Genomic DNA, 17,774 nt, shown 5'->3' on the forward strand with positions numbered 1-17,774 from the left:
ACACACACACACTCTCTCACTCACTCACACACACAAACACATACACACACACACGCACATGTCTTAGTCTATATTTGTGAGCGCATGTTGTTGCACGCAGAAGCACATACACAGACAAGCAGGCACGCACACATACGCAGACATGCAAACTAATGAACAAAGGTACGTGGACAGTGAGAGAAGGCAGACCTACGTGTCGTAACTGTAGGTTCCTTTCCATTGCTTTCCTGCCTATCTGTCCCTCTTTCAGGAATGCATGTGGAGTCAGTGATCTGATGTTTATTTGCAAACCGAGTCCACACATCAACACAGATGTTGGCAGAACCATTAAATTTGTAATCGTGCCACTGAAAAAAAAAATTAGCATTGCGTTTTTCATAACATCGTTTTTACTTTTAATGATTCAATCACAGATACAGGGCTAACACACACAACAAGTGAACAACCTGAAGGACCAGGGTCCATCGCGGCGCCCCCCCCCCCCCCCTCAGAAGCCAGGGCTTTTTACATTTAGTCAAGTTTTGACTAAATGTTTTAACATAGAGGGGGAATCGAGACGAGGGTCGTGGTGTATGTGTGTGTGTGTATGTGTGTGTGTGTGTGTGTGTGTGTGTGTGTGTGTGTGTGTGTGTGTGTTTCTTTATTTGGTGTTTAACGTCGTTTTCAACCACGAAGGTTATATCGCGACGAGGGAAAGGGGGGAGATGGGATAGGGGAGAAGGTGGGGAGATGGGATAGAGCCACTTGTTAAGTGTTTCTTGTTCACAAAAGCACTAATCAAAAAATTGCCCCAGGGGCTTGCAACGTAGTACAATATATGACCTTACTGGGAGAATGCAAGTTTCCAGTACAAAGGACTAAACATTTCTTACATACTGCTTGACTAAAATCTTTACAAACATTGACTATATTCTATACAAGAACCACTTAACAAGGGTAAAAGGAGAAACAGAATCCGTTAGTCGCCTCATACGACATGCGGGGTGCAGAGAAATAAGAATGTGGAAAAGAAGACTTTTGGTAAGTGAAATAAAGGTGATGGAACCAGTCAGGTAGAAATAAGACAACAAGAAAAGAATTGGAAAACTGCAGGGAATAGTAGGGAGAGTTTTCTTGGAAGGAAATATAGGTGAAAGGACTGGTAAGGCAGAAATAAGACAAAAGAAGAGAAGAAACAGAACCGTTAGTCGCCTCTTACGACATGCTGGGTAGCATCGGGTAAATTCTTTCTAGTCCCAACCAATATGGGACTCCCCCTAACCCGCGGGGGGTAATGTGTGTGTGTGTGTGTGTGTGTGTGTGTGTGTGTGTGTGTGTGTGTGTGTGTGTGTGTCTGTGTCTGTGTCTGTGCGTGTGTGTGTGTGTGTAGAGCGATTCAGAGTAAACTACTGGACCGATCTTTATGACATTTTACATGAGAGTTCCTCGGTATGATATCCCCAGAGGTTTTTTTTCCGTTTTTTCGATAAATGTCTTTTATGACGTCATATCCGGCTTTTTGTAAGAGTTGAGGCGGCACTGTTACACCTTCAATTTTCAAACAAATTGATTGAAATTTTGGCCAAGCAATCTTCGACGAAGGCCGGACTTCGGTATTGCATTTCAGCATGGAGGCTTAAAAATTAATTAACGACTTTGGTCATTAACAATCTGAAAATTGTAATTAAAATTATGTTTTTATAAAACGATCCAAAATTACTTTTATTTCATTCTTTATCATGTTCTGATTTCAAAAAAACATATAAAAATGTTATATTTGGATTAAAAACAATCTCTGAAAATTAAAAATATAAAAATTATGATTAAAATTAAATTTCCGAAATCGTTTTAAAAACAATTCCATCTTATTCCTTGTCGGTTCCTAATTCCAAAAACATATAGATATGATATGTTTGGATTAAAAACACGCTCAAAAAGTTAAAACGAAGAGAGGTACAGTAAAGTGTTCTATGCAGCGCAGCGCAACCGCTACCGCGTTAAACAGGCTCGTCACTTTCACTGCCTTTTGCACTAGCGGCGGACTACGGTCATTGTGAAAAAATGCAGTTCGTTCAGTTTCATTCTGTGAGTTCCACAGCTTGACTAAATGTAGTAATTTCGCCTTACGCGACTTGTTTTAAATCATCTTGTATGGACAAAGAACAACGCTTTACTTTAAGAACCAAGATTTTTCGGTTTTAAAATTTTTCAAAAACCGGATTTCCGGCGAGAACCAGAAAAGTGTTAGCCCTGCAGAAACTCTCAGAAAGACCAACGGCAACCCTTCCGCATTCACACAAAGAGATTGACAGACTAAGAGACCAATCCACCGACAGATAACAGAGAAAAGCTTGTGCATCCTGTTTGAAGATTGTTGTTGGTTTTGTGCTGATAAAGAAGTCAGATTTTCCGATTAAATCAAATGTTACAGACAACATTAATGTTATATCCTTATCATTTTCTGATAACCAAAATGTACAGTTTTATTGTGTTCGTGTGGAAATATGCCAAACGTGAAAAAAGTCGTTGAAAGAATATATCACACTTTAAAACGTTTGAATTTACCGCTCGGCGATCGATCGCCGACAATTCCAGCTTGGTTTAAACTGTTTTATTCAACGTTTGTGCATTATTTACAAAGAAACGCATATTGAGTAAACAACAACAAGAATAATGCTTATAGTGGTGTTTAATTACAGTTTTCTAGAAAAATACATATAAATGGCGGCTATTGTACAGTTTAAATGAAAAGCAAGCAAACATGAAAAGAAAATTGAATGAAAATTGTACATCAAAACAAAAATCCGTTTAAGAATACATATATAATATTTATGGTATTACATGTAGCGAGTAAGAGATAGAGAGGGAGAGAGGGAGGGAGGGAGGGGAAGAGTGATAGAGAGGGGGAGAGTGAGAGAGAGAGAGAGAGAGAGAGAGAGAAGAGAGAGAGAGAGAGAGAGAGAGAGAGAGAGAGAGAGAGAGAGAGAGAGAGAGAGAGAGAGAGAGAGAGAGAGAGAGAGAGAGAGAGAGAGAGAGAAGTACACGTATCGATTGTGCTTTCGATATCGATTGTGCTTCCAGCTTATAAAACATGTAACATGTAACATGTAAATACCAACCGCGCTATGACAATTTATGCGTTCCGAAACAGAATTTAGTCCTCACTGAAGCAGTAGCTTCCTTTTATAATCTGGATAGAAACCAAAAAACTCATAAACAAAAAGAGGACACAACAGGAACCAGTTTTGGTATGTTCTTCATCAACATTTTGGCAGCAATAAACTGCCTTCTCCAGGATCATATGAAACCAAAACCGACAGAGAAAAATAGCAAAGTTTGCCCTAAATCGCGTCAAGTTGATCCGATTATTCCCCTTGGATTTTTGTATGGCTGTTTATCCTAGGGATACATGTTGATTTGTCAACATTACCTTAATTTCAAGATGACCCGTGTCCTCTAAGTCGAGTTGCAGTCGCAAAACACATGTCGGTATGTGCGAAATCATCACAGGGTAGAGTGGGTTCGTGTATTCCACATCGTTTTGCAGGAATGGTTTACCACACTTGAGAGCCTCTAATAACAAACCAAAAAAACTGATGATAACAGAAAATCGATTAATATACTTACCCAACTCACATATAGCAATTTACTTCAGTCCAGTGTTAGGACGCTGCAACGCATCACCTTGGTAACAAGGGAGGCAACTCCAAAAAAAGGTACCTTGACCTATAAACAGGACAAAGTCACATGACTTCCTGCCCGTGCCGCCATAATTATTTAACTCATTCACACGAAAGCGGAGAAAATCCTTCCCTCTTTTTTTTTAGAACAACCCCACTAGCGGGGGAAGGTGGGAGGGAATTAACTATGTGAGTTGGGTAAGTATATTAATCAAATGAAAATGTATTACTAAAATGTTCGATTAAATTACATATCTTATCCCAACTCACATATAGCAGATTGCTAATAAACGCGGTGGGCATGGGATGCTCAATCTATGAGCTAGGCAAATAATTTGCCCTGCTGCTACCATTGCTGTTCGCGCATAGGGCGGGGAAGTAGCTCAGTTGGTAGCGCGCTGGCTTTGTAGCCAGTTGGTCTCTATCAGCGTGAGTTCGAACCCCACGTTCGGAGAGAGATTTATTTCTCGGTAAGTATCCGAAGCTGAATCCCTGAACTGGAGTGCCGTGATTCAGCCTTCAGAGGAAAAGAGGGGTAGGCTCGGTAAAGCCGGAAGCCTATACCATACTGTGACAAGTGTGACGTCACTTCGATGGCTTAGCCGAGAAGACTTGAGATTTTATCAGGGCGTACAGCTGCGTACTATTCTGCAATGTAGGAGAGGCCTCCTAGCACATTGCAATGTTATGAAAAATCCAGGGGCCGCCGCTGTGAAGACAACAGAAAGAGTGTAGCTTGTTAACTCGCGGGAGAAAAGGCCCTGTGGGGCGTAATGCCGAAGTCGAATCACTGAACCACAAGGTATGTGTTTCTATCTATTATTGCCCAAAACATAAATGTTCACTATCTTTTGCGTATGGGGAAAAAAACCAATGCTAAAAGCTTCTGTGCCAAACCTAAGTTTCGCCACATGATGGTGTCCTTAGTTCTTTCCGTAACCTCTTAAAATGAATCGCTGAAACTATAGAATATTATGCGAGTCCTTTGTGTTGCCCAGCGATAGTCGCTGCAGAATGCCGCTACCGTAAGGGGTAGGCTTCGCCGGAAATGTTCCGTCTGTGAGGTTACGGACAGTGGCTCAGAAACCCTAAAGATTTTTGAGTCAGAATGTGCACCAGTTAGTTGGCCATGTTCTGGAGAGCTGATGGAAAACCAAAGCTTATGACTCTTATGAGAATGCCAGCGATTCCGTAAACCGGAAAAGCTGTGTTTGCTTTAATAGCTTGACCTGTTTTTCGCCGCTTAGGCGAAAATTAGTGGCACTTAGCAGCTTCATCCGAGAAGGCGGAAAAGAAGAGGTATGCAACTTCACCATAAGTGGACGTACATACACGCAAAGCTGCCTAAGCCAGAGGGTCTAACCCTATGTGTGCTTGCCTAGCTTCATTATCTTGCCTAATCTGAGGCAGAGTGTGGAAAGCTGAAGCAGTTCCCGGTTTCTTGCCGGAAGATGGGGAGGTATACAACGTAGCGTAGACGTGCGAACACTCCCCTGGTGAATACAAAAAGCAAAGAGTGCCGGAGTAGATCCGCCTCTTACTTGCACCTTGAGCCAAGCGACGGCTGACCCAGTGTCACGATCTAGTGACATAGACCAAGAAAGTGTCACTCAGTGGGGTGCCTTCTCTTGGTCAATTGCGACTGAAAGCGCCTGTGCGTGAGTCGGGGCTACACGGCAGAGTTTTGCTGACAGCGCAGAGCACGGATTTTGTGGCGCACGGATTTTTCAGGGGTAATTCTGCTTGGCGAGGCAGAATTGTCGATAGCTGAACTTGTTATGTGACAAGGTTAGTCACGTGTTTTTGTCAAGGTTGTCTGTCTGAGACACGGTAACTTGGCACTTGACACTCAGCGGCAGAAGAAGAAGGTTCGATACAGCGGTTTCTAGAGTATGAGGGTCTTCACCGAATAGAATATTCGGGCACTCTAGAGGAACTTCAACGAGATATCACCTTCTCACCGCCACATGTTCGCTGAGGACGAGTCGTCAATCTTCCTTCGCCGTGCGATGGTCTTCGCATAAGTATTCGGCAAGGGTTTTTTGGATGTTGTTGTCACTGTTGACGAACAGAGGCCATTCCAGGGAGGAAGCGGGTTTTGCTTCCATGAGAGTGCTACATTCATAGGCTGTTTGAGGTAATAAATCATTATTTAACGCTGTTGACGAGTCTGTGTTTGTGGAATGAAATACTCTCTGTTGTTCTTTCCAGGTTAGCGCATAATTTGCTCTCTGTGACGCTAAAATACTAACCTGTATATGTTTTTTGCAGGTAGGGAGAGAAGGACGAAAAATGGCTGTTTTGTTGTTGTGGAAAGTCCGTTTGTGCAGGCCCACGTGCTCGATGAGATATGTAAAGATGACATGTTTAAAGGTGGAGGGTGAGGGGTAGCTGACATGTTTAGTGCACCGATGCTTTCTGTTTGCAGCCTTTTCCTAACTTCTGTTCGGCTGCCTTTTGGGGGACCACGCTAACCAGCAAACCGGCTAACCAGCGAACCGGCTAACCAGCTAACCAGCGAACCGGCTAACCAGCTAACCAGCGACTGGGTGCGGCGCCTGATGCCTCCACAGTTCCCTGCTTCGTCACCACGCTAACCAGCACTTCATTCGACGGAGCAGTTGTGGAGGCTAAAAAGACTAATTACAGGCCGTCCACCCAGTGGCCAAAGAAAGCTAAGTGCACCATGTCTTTGCACCCCGTTGACCACCGTTGTCATTTATGCTATCTGTGATTATATTCGAGTAGTGACGACGTGGGGTGTGTGACACCTGCATGAACTAGCACTTTTGGAGCAGAACAGTCGTATTTTCTTATCTTTACACGGGATCAGCGTGTTACTATAATTTTCTATATTCTAACTGGCATTTTGTCAGTGACCATTGGTTTTTATATTTAGTCAAGTTTTGACTAAATATTTTAACGTAGAGGGGGGAATCGAGACGAGGGTCGTGGTGTATGTGTGTGTGTGTGTGTGTGTGTGTGTGTCTGTCTGTCTGTCTGTGTGTGTGTGTAGAGCGATTCAGACTAAACTACTGGACCGATCTTTATGAAATTTGACATGAGAGTTCCTGGGTATGAAATCCCCGAACGTTTTTTTCATTTTTTTGATAAATGTCTTTGATGACGTCATATCCGGCTTTTCGTGAAAGTTGAGGCGGCACTGTCACGCCCTCATTTTTCAACCAAATTGGTTCAAATTTTGGTCAAGTAATCTTCGACGAAGCCCGGGGTTCGGTATTGCATTTCAGCTTGGTGGCTTAAAAATTAATTAATGACTTTGGTCATTAAAAATCGGAAAATTGTAAAAAAAAATAAAAATTTATAAAACGCTCCAAATTTACGTTTATCTTATTCTCCATCATTTGCTGATTCCAAAAACATATAAATATGTTTTATTCGGATTAAAAACAAGCTCTGAAAATTAAATATATAAAAATTATTATCAAAATTAAATTGTCCAAATCAATTTAAAAACACTTTCATCTTATTCCTTGTCGGTTCCTGATTCCAAAAACATATAGATATGATATGTTTGGATTAAAAACACGCTCAGAAAGTTAAAACAAAGAGAGGTACAGAAAAGCGTGCTATCCTTCTTAGCGCAACTACTACCCCGCTCTTCTTGTCAATTTCACTGCCTTTGCCATGAGCGGTGGACTGACGATGCTACGAGTAAAATGGCATTGCGTTCAGTTTCATTCTGTGAGTTCGACAGCTACTTGACTAAATATTGTATTTTCGCCTTACGCGACTTGTTTACGTTTTGTGAACGTAAAAGAACATATTTTGAGTGAAGTCTCGAGGGAGGTGGCGAGTTTTACATAAACAGGCGTCTGAAACTTATACTTTTGTTGTCTCTATTATATTGTATGACTGCGAGAGTGGATCGTGGTGTGGTTAGTTAGTTAGTAGTAACTAACCGTTTTATAATCACCTTAAGTGATATATTGAAACGTGACACCAAGCAAGGGACCCTCTGTGAAAGGAGAAGACTAAAGTGACTCGAAGGTGACTTTATCTTGGATCCTAGACCCAGAGAGAAAGAAGACCCTGCGCGCGTGCACGGAGTGTGCAAAGAGAAGCGCTGGGAGGCTCAGCTGCTCAGCAGAAACTTTAGCCAAAGTGGCTAGCAGCGTAGTGACATCCTTCGCCCCCGCGTCACGACAAAACTCGAAGTTGTCAAGAGCAGAGGAGATGGAGCGCGAGAGAGATCTTTGCAAAGTTTCCGAAAGAGAGGATAACTCGATAAGATCCTGTGCTTTTTCCCCCAGAGACAAGAGAGAGGACTCAGTATAAGGTACAGCTCTGTTCTACTGTAGCCGTCTTCCCTAAGCGTAACCAGTTCCATTGTAATCGGAAGAGTAGCATGCGGGAGGGCAAGTGTCGATGATGTTGTACAAGTGGCTGTTGAAGTGAACTTCTGGCAGGTACCCTGAGAGAGAGGAGTGGGATGCTTCACATGAGCAAGCCGCGGTTTGACTGAGTCCGACGCCATACTGTATGCTGCGGCACTGTGTCAGTCGGTGCGTTGACTTGCTGTCGGTTTTGCTCAGAAACTTGGCCATAATTATATGAGGCAACAGAGGGAGATTCGCAGATCGAAAGGAACGCGTTTCTTCCCGAGCTGAGCGGAAGTCAACCAAAGCTGAAGGTGGTGGTACGGACAAGTTGCCGAAGCAACCACCCCTTCCTCATGTACAGCGAAACTACTTCCGCTGCCGATGCTAAAGCATGGGTAAACTTGGATAGTAGCCGAAAACTGGTGTCTTCTTCCTGAGCGGAAGCACCGTAATCCGAACCGTAGTCCTGTACATCCGTGCATGCCGGAATTCCGCTACCACACTGACTGCTATAGTCTGGTGAAGCTTTACCAGAAGCGAAATTTTTTTTCACACGTCAGTTACGGGCTTTCAATCCCGAAGGCTATTACCGAGTAGCTACGAACGTAAACGGAAGTTCCGATGTGTTCGGATGCTTATGGATTTGAGTTGTCGTTCGTGTCTCGGTAGCGCTGGAATGAGTGCAATCCGAGTAACGAACTTTGCCGATTGCAATCTAGAAATGATCGTCACTGCTGCAGGGTCAATGTGTGAATTAGTAGGATAGAGCGAAAAGAGTTACACTCAGCACTCGCTCAATCCATGCTGAGGCTCATAAACTCCGAGTCTGCAGAACATCATACAGACAGCAGTCTTTCTTTCCTCGCACCATTGGCGAATGGAACGCCCTCCCACCACAGGCAGTATCATCAGCCTCGGTGGAAGCCTTCAAAATCCAGATCTAGACACCATGCGCTGCAGCAGAAGACCTCTTGTACACCAGAGTTCCCATTTGATTGCCAGAAACACATTCACAGATACTTCAATATGTTGTTACTGGACTCCGAGTGCCTTTTTAGTTTCTACAAAATGATAGCACTGATGATCTAACGAGTAACGTGATCATGTTCAGTTAGATCTAAGTTGTAACAGTGTACAGTCAGAATCACCAGCATCAGTGTGTGCCAGTATGCATGCGGTTTGTGGCTCCCATACGCGTGCATGCTTTTTAATTGGAGGGTGTATTTTAGTTTTACGACAAGAAAAAGAAGTTCTTTCCTTCAAAACATCCAAAATATCCGTATTAGATGTTGTCGTTGAACATGTGTTGCACACAGCAAACATTTTGAAATCTCCGAAGCTGCTTGCAAAGATGACGCAGAGATCTGTAGTCTACAGTATCTCTGGATGACGCAAGGATAGTGTTCGACTCGGCTCTTTGACTTGGTAAATATCGGAACTTCCGATTACGTTCGTAGTTACTCGGAACCAGCCTTCGGGATTGAAAGCCCGCAACTGACGTGTGAAAAAAAATTTCGCTTACCGGAAGACACCCGCATTGGGGAGCTTTTATGGTAACCAGAAGTTGGTGTCTTCTTCTTCTTGAGCGGAAGCACCAACATCCTAACTGTAGTCCTGCACATCCGTGCATACCGGAAGTACACTAACACCGTGACTGTCATAGCCAGGCGAAGCGCAAACCGGAAGGGAAGACACCCGAGGGATTTTAGACCCAAGTGATGCCTCCCTAAGGACTGCTTCCTGCCCCCCGGAAGGGAAGACACCTGAGGGATTTTAGACCCAAGTGATGCTTCCATAAGGACTGCTTCCCTGCCCCCAGGGCGGAAGCAGGGAACGCTGTGCCAATCCGACCTCGTGTAAAGATACTGAGGCTGCTGACAGCAGCGAATCCCCTGTTTGAACAGAGACCAAACGCGTATCTGGGCTCCTACCCTGTACCACACGCCCGCGCGCACGGAACGGAGTAGCCAGGGGTTCAGAACTTTCAATCGCACCCCAGCCATCGGGTGGAGCTACTTTCTCCGAGACACGCCCTTCGCGTTGAACCCAGCTACTGACGAAGGATAAATACCTTGAAAACTGTCAGGACGACCGTCAGAAGAGGCCTGAGTACGTCGAGGAAAGTCTCCGTCACCCGTATCAAAGGCAGCATGCACATCGGCTGAAAACACGGTAATCAAGGGAGAAACACGCACCCTAGCCAAGGAACTCGTATCGTCAACTCCCGCCGGCAAGGACAGAAATTCTGCCCTAGTCGAAGAAAGCTCCGCTGAAAGAGAGGTTATCTGAGCACTCAAGGAAAGGAGCATAGCAGAAACATCCTGCTTATCGCTAGCAGAGCTTTCTTTCTTTCTTTCTTTATTTGGTGTTTAACGTCGTTTTCAACCACGAAGGTTATATCGCGACGAGCTAGCAGAGCTAGAGCCAGTAGAAACCGGTACAATTTCTGAAGGCAGAGCCAGCATGGAGGGAGATTTTGGCAAGTCGATAGTAACATCGAAAGAATGCTTAGAAGAAGGGTCTACAATCTTCACTATTGCTTGACTGGAAGAATCCTTAGATTTACGAGAAGGCTTCTTAACCGGAGAAAGCTCCGAAACCTGCTTAGAACTCTTCTTTTTACCGCTGTCCGACATGACGGACAAAAGCGTGCACAAATTTCTAAGTCAACCACACAACCTGTGTCAAGCAATAAAACGACAAAATTTGCACCCAAACACAGAATAAGAGAAGAGGGACGTGTAGAGAGAACCAAGGTGAAGTCTGACCAAAGCAAAGGTCAGACTAAAGGCTAAAAAGCCTAAGCGAAGCAAAAGCACGTCCGATAGCCACGGAGCGCTGTAGAGTGAATGAGTTCAATATGGCGGCACTGGCAGGAAGTCATGTGACTTTGTCCTGGGTATAGGTCAAGGTAGCTCTTTTTTTCAGAGTTGCCTCCCTTGTTACCAAGGTGATGCGTTGCAGCGTCCTAGCACTAGAATGAAGTAAATTGCTATATGTGAGTTTGGATAAGATATGTAATTTAAAAAGTGCAATGTTACACACCCCTTTGCAGTGGTAAAACCATTATTGACATTTTCACAAATGCGCATTTTCTGAACAAATACCTGCCGCAAGACATCGTGTTAACCAGATACTGATATTGCATACAGGTTAACATAGTTTCGAAAACATTGTTAGTTTTTGACGTCTCCATAACCGATGTGGCTATCCGGACCAATGCAAGTTAGCCTCCCTTTTCAGTGTACACGCATGCTGGTCCCAGTTTTTGAAAGTATGAAACTAGTTTCGTTCAGGTATATCACAGTAGAAAGGCAGCATGTTCTGAAAACGCTCAGATCTGTTCACATTTCCTACTTCAAATCCTGTTCTAAATTAGTGGAGTGTCATTGTGAGAACGCTTGATAAATATATAAATCAAGTCGCGTAAAACAATATAAAACATTAAGTCAGTCGGTATCAAACTAAAAGATTAACATCACAAACCAGTCATCGCCAAGACTACATTTATATAGTCTCGGCTAACAATACCCGAAGACCGAGATGAATCACGCTCGTCTCCGCAAAGCATTTGCGACCGTATATTACTTACTGAACCTATTTTCTGTAATTCTGACCACATTGCTAGAGTAAACATGACAACTCTATAAAATGTTTAATGCATTCATTGTTTAACGGTACAGTCAGCTTCACGTGAACCACCACAGACACTGTCAGGCTTTTACACACAGTGCAAACACCTTTTCATTTCAACACGCAACGCTTGAGAACATCCTAGGTGCCCTCCGTAAAGAGCGAGCACTTTTCAAAGAATTGATTTTTGTGTGGTTTATCTAACCCCTGAGCCATCGTGAACCCGTGTGATCCACCTTCTTTTTTTCACAATTTAGTCACAGTTTGTGATGTCAATGTGACTCGCTGTATCTGCAATAGCACGTTATTGTGTAACGCTTAATCTAAAACGCAATAAACGGTTGCGAGTCACACGAACTTATCGGCAACTGTTGAATTTAAACAAGCAAGCATTATGCAAAACATTCGTCTGCTACAGGGCACACGTTTTGCGTGACATGCTTTAGGCTCCCTTTTTTACATTTAGTCAAGTTATGACTAAATGTTTTAACATCGAGGGGGGAATCAGTCAGCACAACAATATTGGTCCAATATTGTTCCAATATTGCCTTTTTTATTGGGCAATATTGGATGACATTATTGGACCAATATTGGAAGTGATCGTTGACTGAATATCCCACCAATATTGGATTCCAATGCAAAATCCAATATCAGAACTGATGTTTGCAATATCAATTCAATGTTGGTATAGTGCTTTCCTGCACGCATGGTCATTATTTTGTTGTGATATTTTTGTCCACATATAAGGGCAGTTTTTACTGATTTACTTCTCCGACATGTCAAATCGAAAAGCAAACTTCACAGAAAATCAAGAAATTTAGTGACCATACATGCAGGAAAGCACGATACCAACATTGAATTGATATTGCAAACATAACAGTTCTGGTATTGATCTGGATGCCAGCTATTCTGATTTACATTTTCTGCAACATAGGATTATAATTATGATGTAGCAAATAAACAAGACATTTAATTGAATCATCGCTCGCGATCTTTCGAATTTTTCTTCTCAACGACGAATAAGAGGACATGGTTGCCGAAAATAAAGTTCACAAATGCTAAACCTAACTATCTTGTAATGTATCTGTTTACAAATGATGTTATAAACCTGATAGTTTTACCTACTCGACATGTACTCTTCTCGAAAAGGATGATTAGGATGAAGATTGACAGAAATTAAACAGCCACAAACTTAGAAAACGTGCGTGGAAACGGAAATGAGTCACCGGCGGAAATGGTGAAGGGAGGTCATCTCCCCATCATCACTGACAATTTAAAAGTGATTACGTCCCTTACTGTTGGATACCAACAACATTCCAATATTGGGTGACAACACTTGGCTTATTATTGGATACCAACAGCATTCCAATATTGGATTACAACACTGGCCTTCTCGTGATTTGATTATGTCCCTTTATTGCATGTATTATTGGATAGCGACACCGATCCAATATTGTATTGTAACTATAGCTCCACCATGACGTGATTATTGTATTTATTATTGGATAGCAACACCATTCCAATATTGGATTCCAAGACTGGTTCGCGCAACTCGTTCAACCTTGGAAAACAATAAAGAGTCGTACGAAATCCAATATCAATCTTGGATTACAATAATAATACAATATTGTATAACTATTGTAACAATATTGTGTGCTATGTGGGGAGGGTCGTGGTGTATGTGTGTGTGTATGTGTGTGTGTGTGTGTGTGTGTGCGTGCGTGTAGAGCGATTCAGACCAAACTTCTGGACCGATCTTTATGAAATTTGACATGAAAGTTCCTGGGTATGATATCCCCATACATTTTTTTCATTTTTTTGATAAATGTCTTTGATGACGTCATATCCGGCTTTTCGTGAAAGTTGAGGCGGCACTGTCACGCCCTCATTTTTCAACCAAATTGGTTGAAATTTTGGTCAAGTATTGTTCGACAAAGCCCGGACTTCGGTATTGCATTTCAGCGTGGTGGCTTAAAAATTAATGAATGACTTTGGTCATTAAAAATCTGAAAATTGTAAAAAAAATATTTCTTTTATAAAACGATCCAAATTTACGTTCATCTTATTCTCCATCATTTGCTGATTCCAAAAACATATAAATATGTTATATTTGGATTAAAAACAAGCTCTGAAAATTAAATATATAAAAATTATTATCAAAATTTAATTGTCGAAATCAATTTAAAAACACTTTCATCTTATTCCTTGTTGGTTCCTGATTCCAAAAACATATAGATATGATATGTTTGGATTAAAAACACGCTCAGAAAGTTAAAACGAAGAGAGATACAGAAAAGCGTGCTATCCTTCTCAGCGCAACTACTACCCCGCTCTTCTTGTCAATTTCACTGCCTTTGCCGTGAGCGGTGGACTGACGATGTTACGAGTATACGGTCTTGCTGCGTTGCATTGCGTTTAGTTTCATTCTGTGAGTTCGACAGCTACTTGACTAAATGTTGTATTTTCGCCTTACGCGACTTGTTACATTTAGTCAAGTTTTGACTAAATGTTTTAACATAGAGGGGGGAATTGAGACGAGGGTCGTGGTGTGTGTGTGTGTGTGTGTGTGTGGGTGTGTGTGTGTGTGTGTGTGTGTGTGTGTGTGTGTGTGTGTGTGTGCACGTATGTGTGGGTGTGTGGGTGTGTGTGTGTGTCTGTCTGTCTGTCTGTCTGTGTGTCTGTCTGTGTGTGTGTGTGTGTGTGTGTGTGTGTGTGTGTGTGTGTGTGTGTGTGTGTGTGGAGCGATTCAGACTAAACTACTGGGCCGAGTTTTATGAAATTTGACATGATAGTTCCTGTGAATGATATCCCCGGATATTTTTTTTAATGTTTTTGATAAATGTCGTTGATGACGTCATATCCGGCTTTTTGTAAAAGTTGAGCGCGGCACTGTCACACCCTCATTTTTCAATCAAATTTATTGAAATTTTAGCAAAGCAATCTTCGACAAAGGCCGGACTTTGGCATTGCATTTCAGCGTGGTGGCTCAAAAAATACTTAATGAATTTGGTCATTAAAAATCGGAAACTTGTCATTATTTTTTTTTTAAACGATCCAAAAGCAATTTCATCTTATTCTTCGTCATTTTCTAATTCAAAAAACATATACATATGTTATATTTGGATTAAAAACAAGCTCTGAAAAGTAAAAATATACAAATTATGATCAAAATTAAATTTCCAAAATCGTTTTAAAAACTATTTCATCTTATTCCTTGTCGGTTCCTGATTCCAAAAACATATAGATATGATATGTTTGGATTAAAAACACGCTCAGAAAGTTAAAACGAAGAGAGGTACAGTAAAGCGTGCTATGAAGCACAGCGCAATCGCTACCGCGCCAAACAGGCTCGTCACTTTCATTGCCTTTTGCACTAGCGGCGGACTACGTTCAGTTTCATTCTGTGAGTTCCACAGCTTGACTAAATGTAGTAATTTCGCCTTACGCGACTTATTACATTTAGTCAAGTTTTGATTAAATGTTTTAACGTAGAGGGGGGAATCGAGACGAGGGTGTGGTGTATGTGTGTGTGTCTGTGCGTGTGTGTGTGTAGAGCGATTCAGACCAAACTACTGGACCGATCTTTATGAAATTTTACATGAGAGTTCCTGGGAATGATATCCCCGGATGTTTTTTCGATAAATACCTTTGATGTCGTCATATCCGGCTTTTTGTAAAACTTGAGGCGGCACTGTCACACCCTTATTTTTCAATCAAATTGATTGAAATTTTGGCCAAGCAATTTTCGACGAAGGCCAAACTTCGGTATTGCATTTCAGCTTGGTGGCTTAAAAATTAATTTATGACTTTGATCATTAAAAATCTGAAAGTTGTAAAAAATATTTTTTTTTATAAAACGATCCAAATTTACGTTCATCTTCTTCTTCATCATTTTCTGATTCTAAAAACATATAAATATATGTTATATTTGGATTAAAAACAAGCTCTGAAAATTAAAAATATAAAAATTATGATCAAAATTAAATTTTGGAAATCAATTTAAAAACACTTTCATCTTATTCCTTGTCGGTTCCTGATTCCAAAAACATATAGATATGATATGTTTGGATTAAAAACACGCTCAGAAAGTTAAAACGAAGAGAGGTACAGAAAAGCGTGCTATCCTTCTCAGCGAAACTACTACCCCGCTCTTCTTGTCAATTTCACTGCCTTTGCCACGAGCGGTGGACTGACGATGCTACGAGTATACGGTCTTGCTGAAAAAATGCATTGCGTTCAGTTTCATTCTGTGAGTTCGACAGCTTGACTAAATGTTGTAGTTTCGCCTTACTAACTTACTAACTAAATTTCAATCAACTTGTTCTAACTTTTAAAACTTCGAATTGTACTGATCTTGTCTTAACGAAAAAGGAAATATTATATGATTTGGCAATGTTTGTGTAACAAGCTGTCAACTTATTATTGATATTTTAAAAGTTAGGTCCAGCGCCAAAACAAGGCGTCCGATTGTGGTAGCAGACAATACGGTTGGCCACGCAAATATACATTCTTCGAAAATTGCTCGCTTTTTACGGATGTTCTTGAGCAGTGAGTGTTTAAACGATGCGGTGTTTGTACTGTGTGTAAAAGCCTGACGTGTCTGACCAGAAACTGATGATTTACGGTAAGCTGACCGTGCCTTTAGCCTGGTACTGAAAATTCGATTCAAATGACAACTTTAATTAGCAAACGTATTAATCCCAGCGAAGCTGGAGGTATCCCACGAACGCTATACTGTAGTGTTTGCCCTTTATTCTCTCCAGTATTACTTGTACAGGGTGACACGAAAAAAACAGATCCCACCAAAAGTTTAATATTTTCTGAAATAATCAGCCGATTCTTTTATTTTTTCAGGTGAGCCAAGCTGAAATGATGTTCTAACAGCCCACCAAGTTTGAGCTTCAAGATGTCATGGACAACGGAGCATAAGACATTTATAGTCGAGGCCTATTTTCGGTCGAATTCTATCCACGCTGCTCAACTGGAATTCAAAAGACAGTTTGGACGTAGAGACTTTCCTGTTAAATCAGTTATCTATGGATGGAGGGATAAGTTCAGAGACCATGGGACTGTCAATAACCTCAATAGTAAAAACCCTAACAGGGGATCCCACTCTGGTCGACCTAAATCAGCAAGGACACCGAGGAATATTGATTCAGTCAGAGAGTCTGTTGTGCGCAGCCCGAGCAAATCTGTTCGCCGGCGAAAATAGGCCTCGACTATAAATGTCTTATGCTCCGTTGTCCATGACATCTTGAAGCTCAAACTTGGTGGGCTGTTAGAACATCATTTCAGCTTGGCTCACCTGAAAAAATAAAAGAATCGGCTGATTATTTCAGAAAATATTAAACTTTTGGTGGGATCTGTTTTTTTCGTGTCACCCTGTACATTGCTGTACTTTGCCCTGCCTCAATTTATTTTTATTTGGTTTTAAGGAGGTCCTTAATTTAGCTCGTAGTCGACTTTGCATAGTCTTTTTAACGACAATCAGAGCAGCTTCACGAAATATACTGCTCGTAGTCGACTTTTCATAGTCTTTTTAACAACAATCAGTGCAGCTTCACGAAGTATACTGCTCGTAGTCGACTTTCCATAGTCTTTCTAACGACAATCAGTGCAGCTTTGCTAAGTAAATTGCTCGTAGTCGACTTTGCATAGTCTTTTTAACGACAATCAGTGCAGCTTCACGAAGTATACTGCTCGTAGTCGACTTACCATAGTCTTTTTAACGACCATGAGTGCAGCTTCACGAAGTATACTGCTCGTAGTCGACTTACCATAGTCTTTTTAACGACCATGAGTGCAGCTTCACGAAGTATACTGCTCGTACTCGACTTTGCATAGTCTTTTTAACGACAATCAGTGCAGCTTCACGAAGTATACTGCTCGTAGTCGACTTTGTATAGTCTTTTTAACGACAATCAGTGCAGCTTTGCTAAGTAAATTGCTCGTAGTCGACTTTGCATAGTCTTTTTAACGACAATCAGTGCAGCTTCACGAAGTATACTGCTCGTAGTCGACTTTGCATAGTCTTTTTAACGACAATCAGTGCAGCTTTGCTAAGTAAATTGCTCGTAGTCGACTTTGCATAGTCTTTTTAACGACAATCAGTGCAGCTTCACGAAGTATACTGCTCGTA

The 17,774-nt window shown here is 41.7% G+C and overlaps 1 protein-coding gene across 1 annotated transcript in view; it reads right to left on the reverse strand.

The window, feature by feature from the left end:
• Window positions 1-17,774, reverse strand: part of LOC138974553 (uncharacterized) — a 94,249-nt gene that overhangs the window by 9,924 nt on the left and 66,551 nt on the right. The window contains exons 16-17 of the mRNA XM_070347270.1: window positions 3,410-3,552; window positions 194-347 (exon numbers count right to left, since the gene is read on the reverse strand). Of these exons, the coding sequence (XP_070203371.1) occupies window positions 194-347; window positions 3,410-3,552 (297 nt within the window). The remainder of the gene's footprint in view (window positions 1-193; window positions 348-3,409; window positions 3,553-17,774) is intronic.

Source organism: Littorina saxatilis, linkage group LG8, assembly GCF_037325665.1.
Source record: "Littorina saxatilis isolate snail1 linkage group LG8, US_GU_Lsax_2.0, whole genome shotgun sequence".
NCBI classification, from domain to species: Eukaryota; Metazoa; Mollusca; class Gastropoda; order Littorinimorpha; family Littorinidae; genus Littorina; species Littorina saxatilis.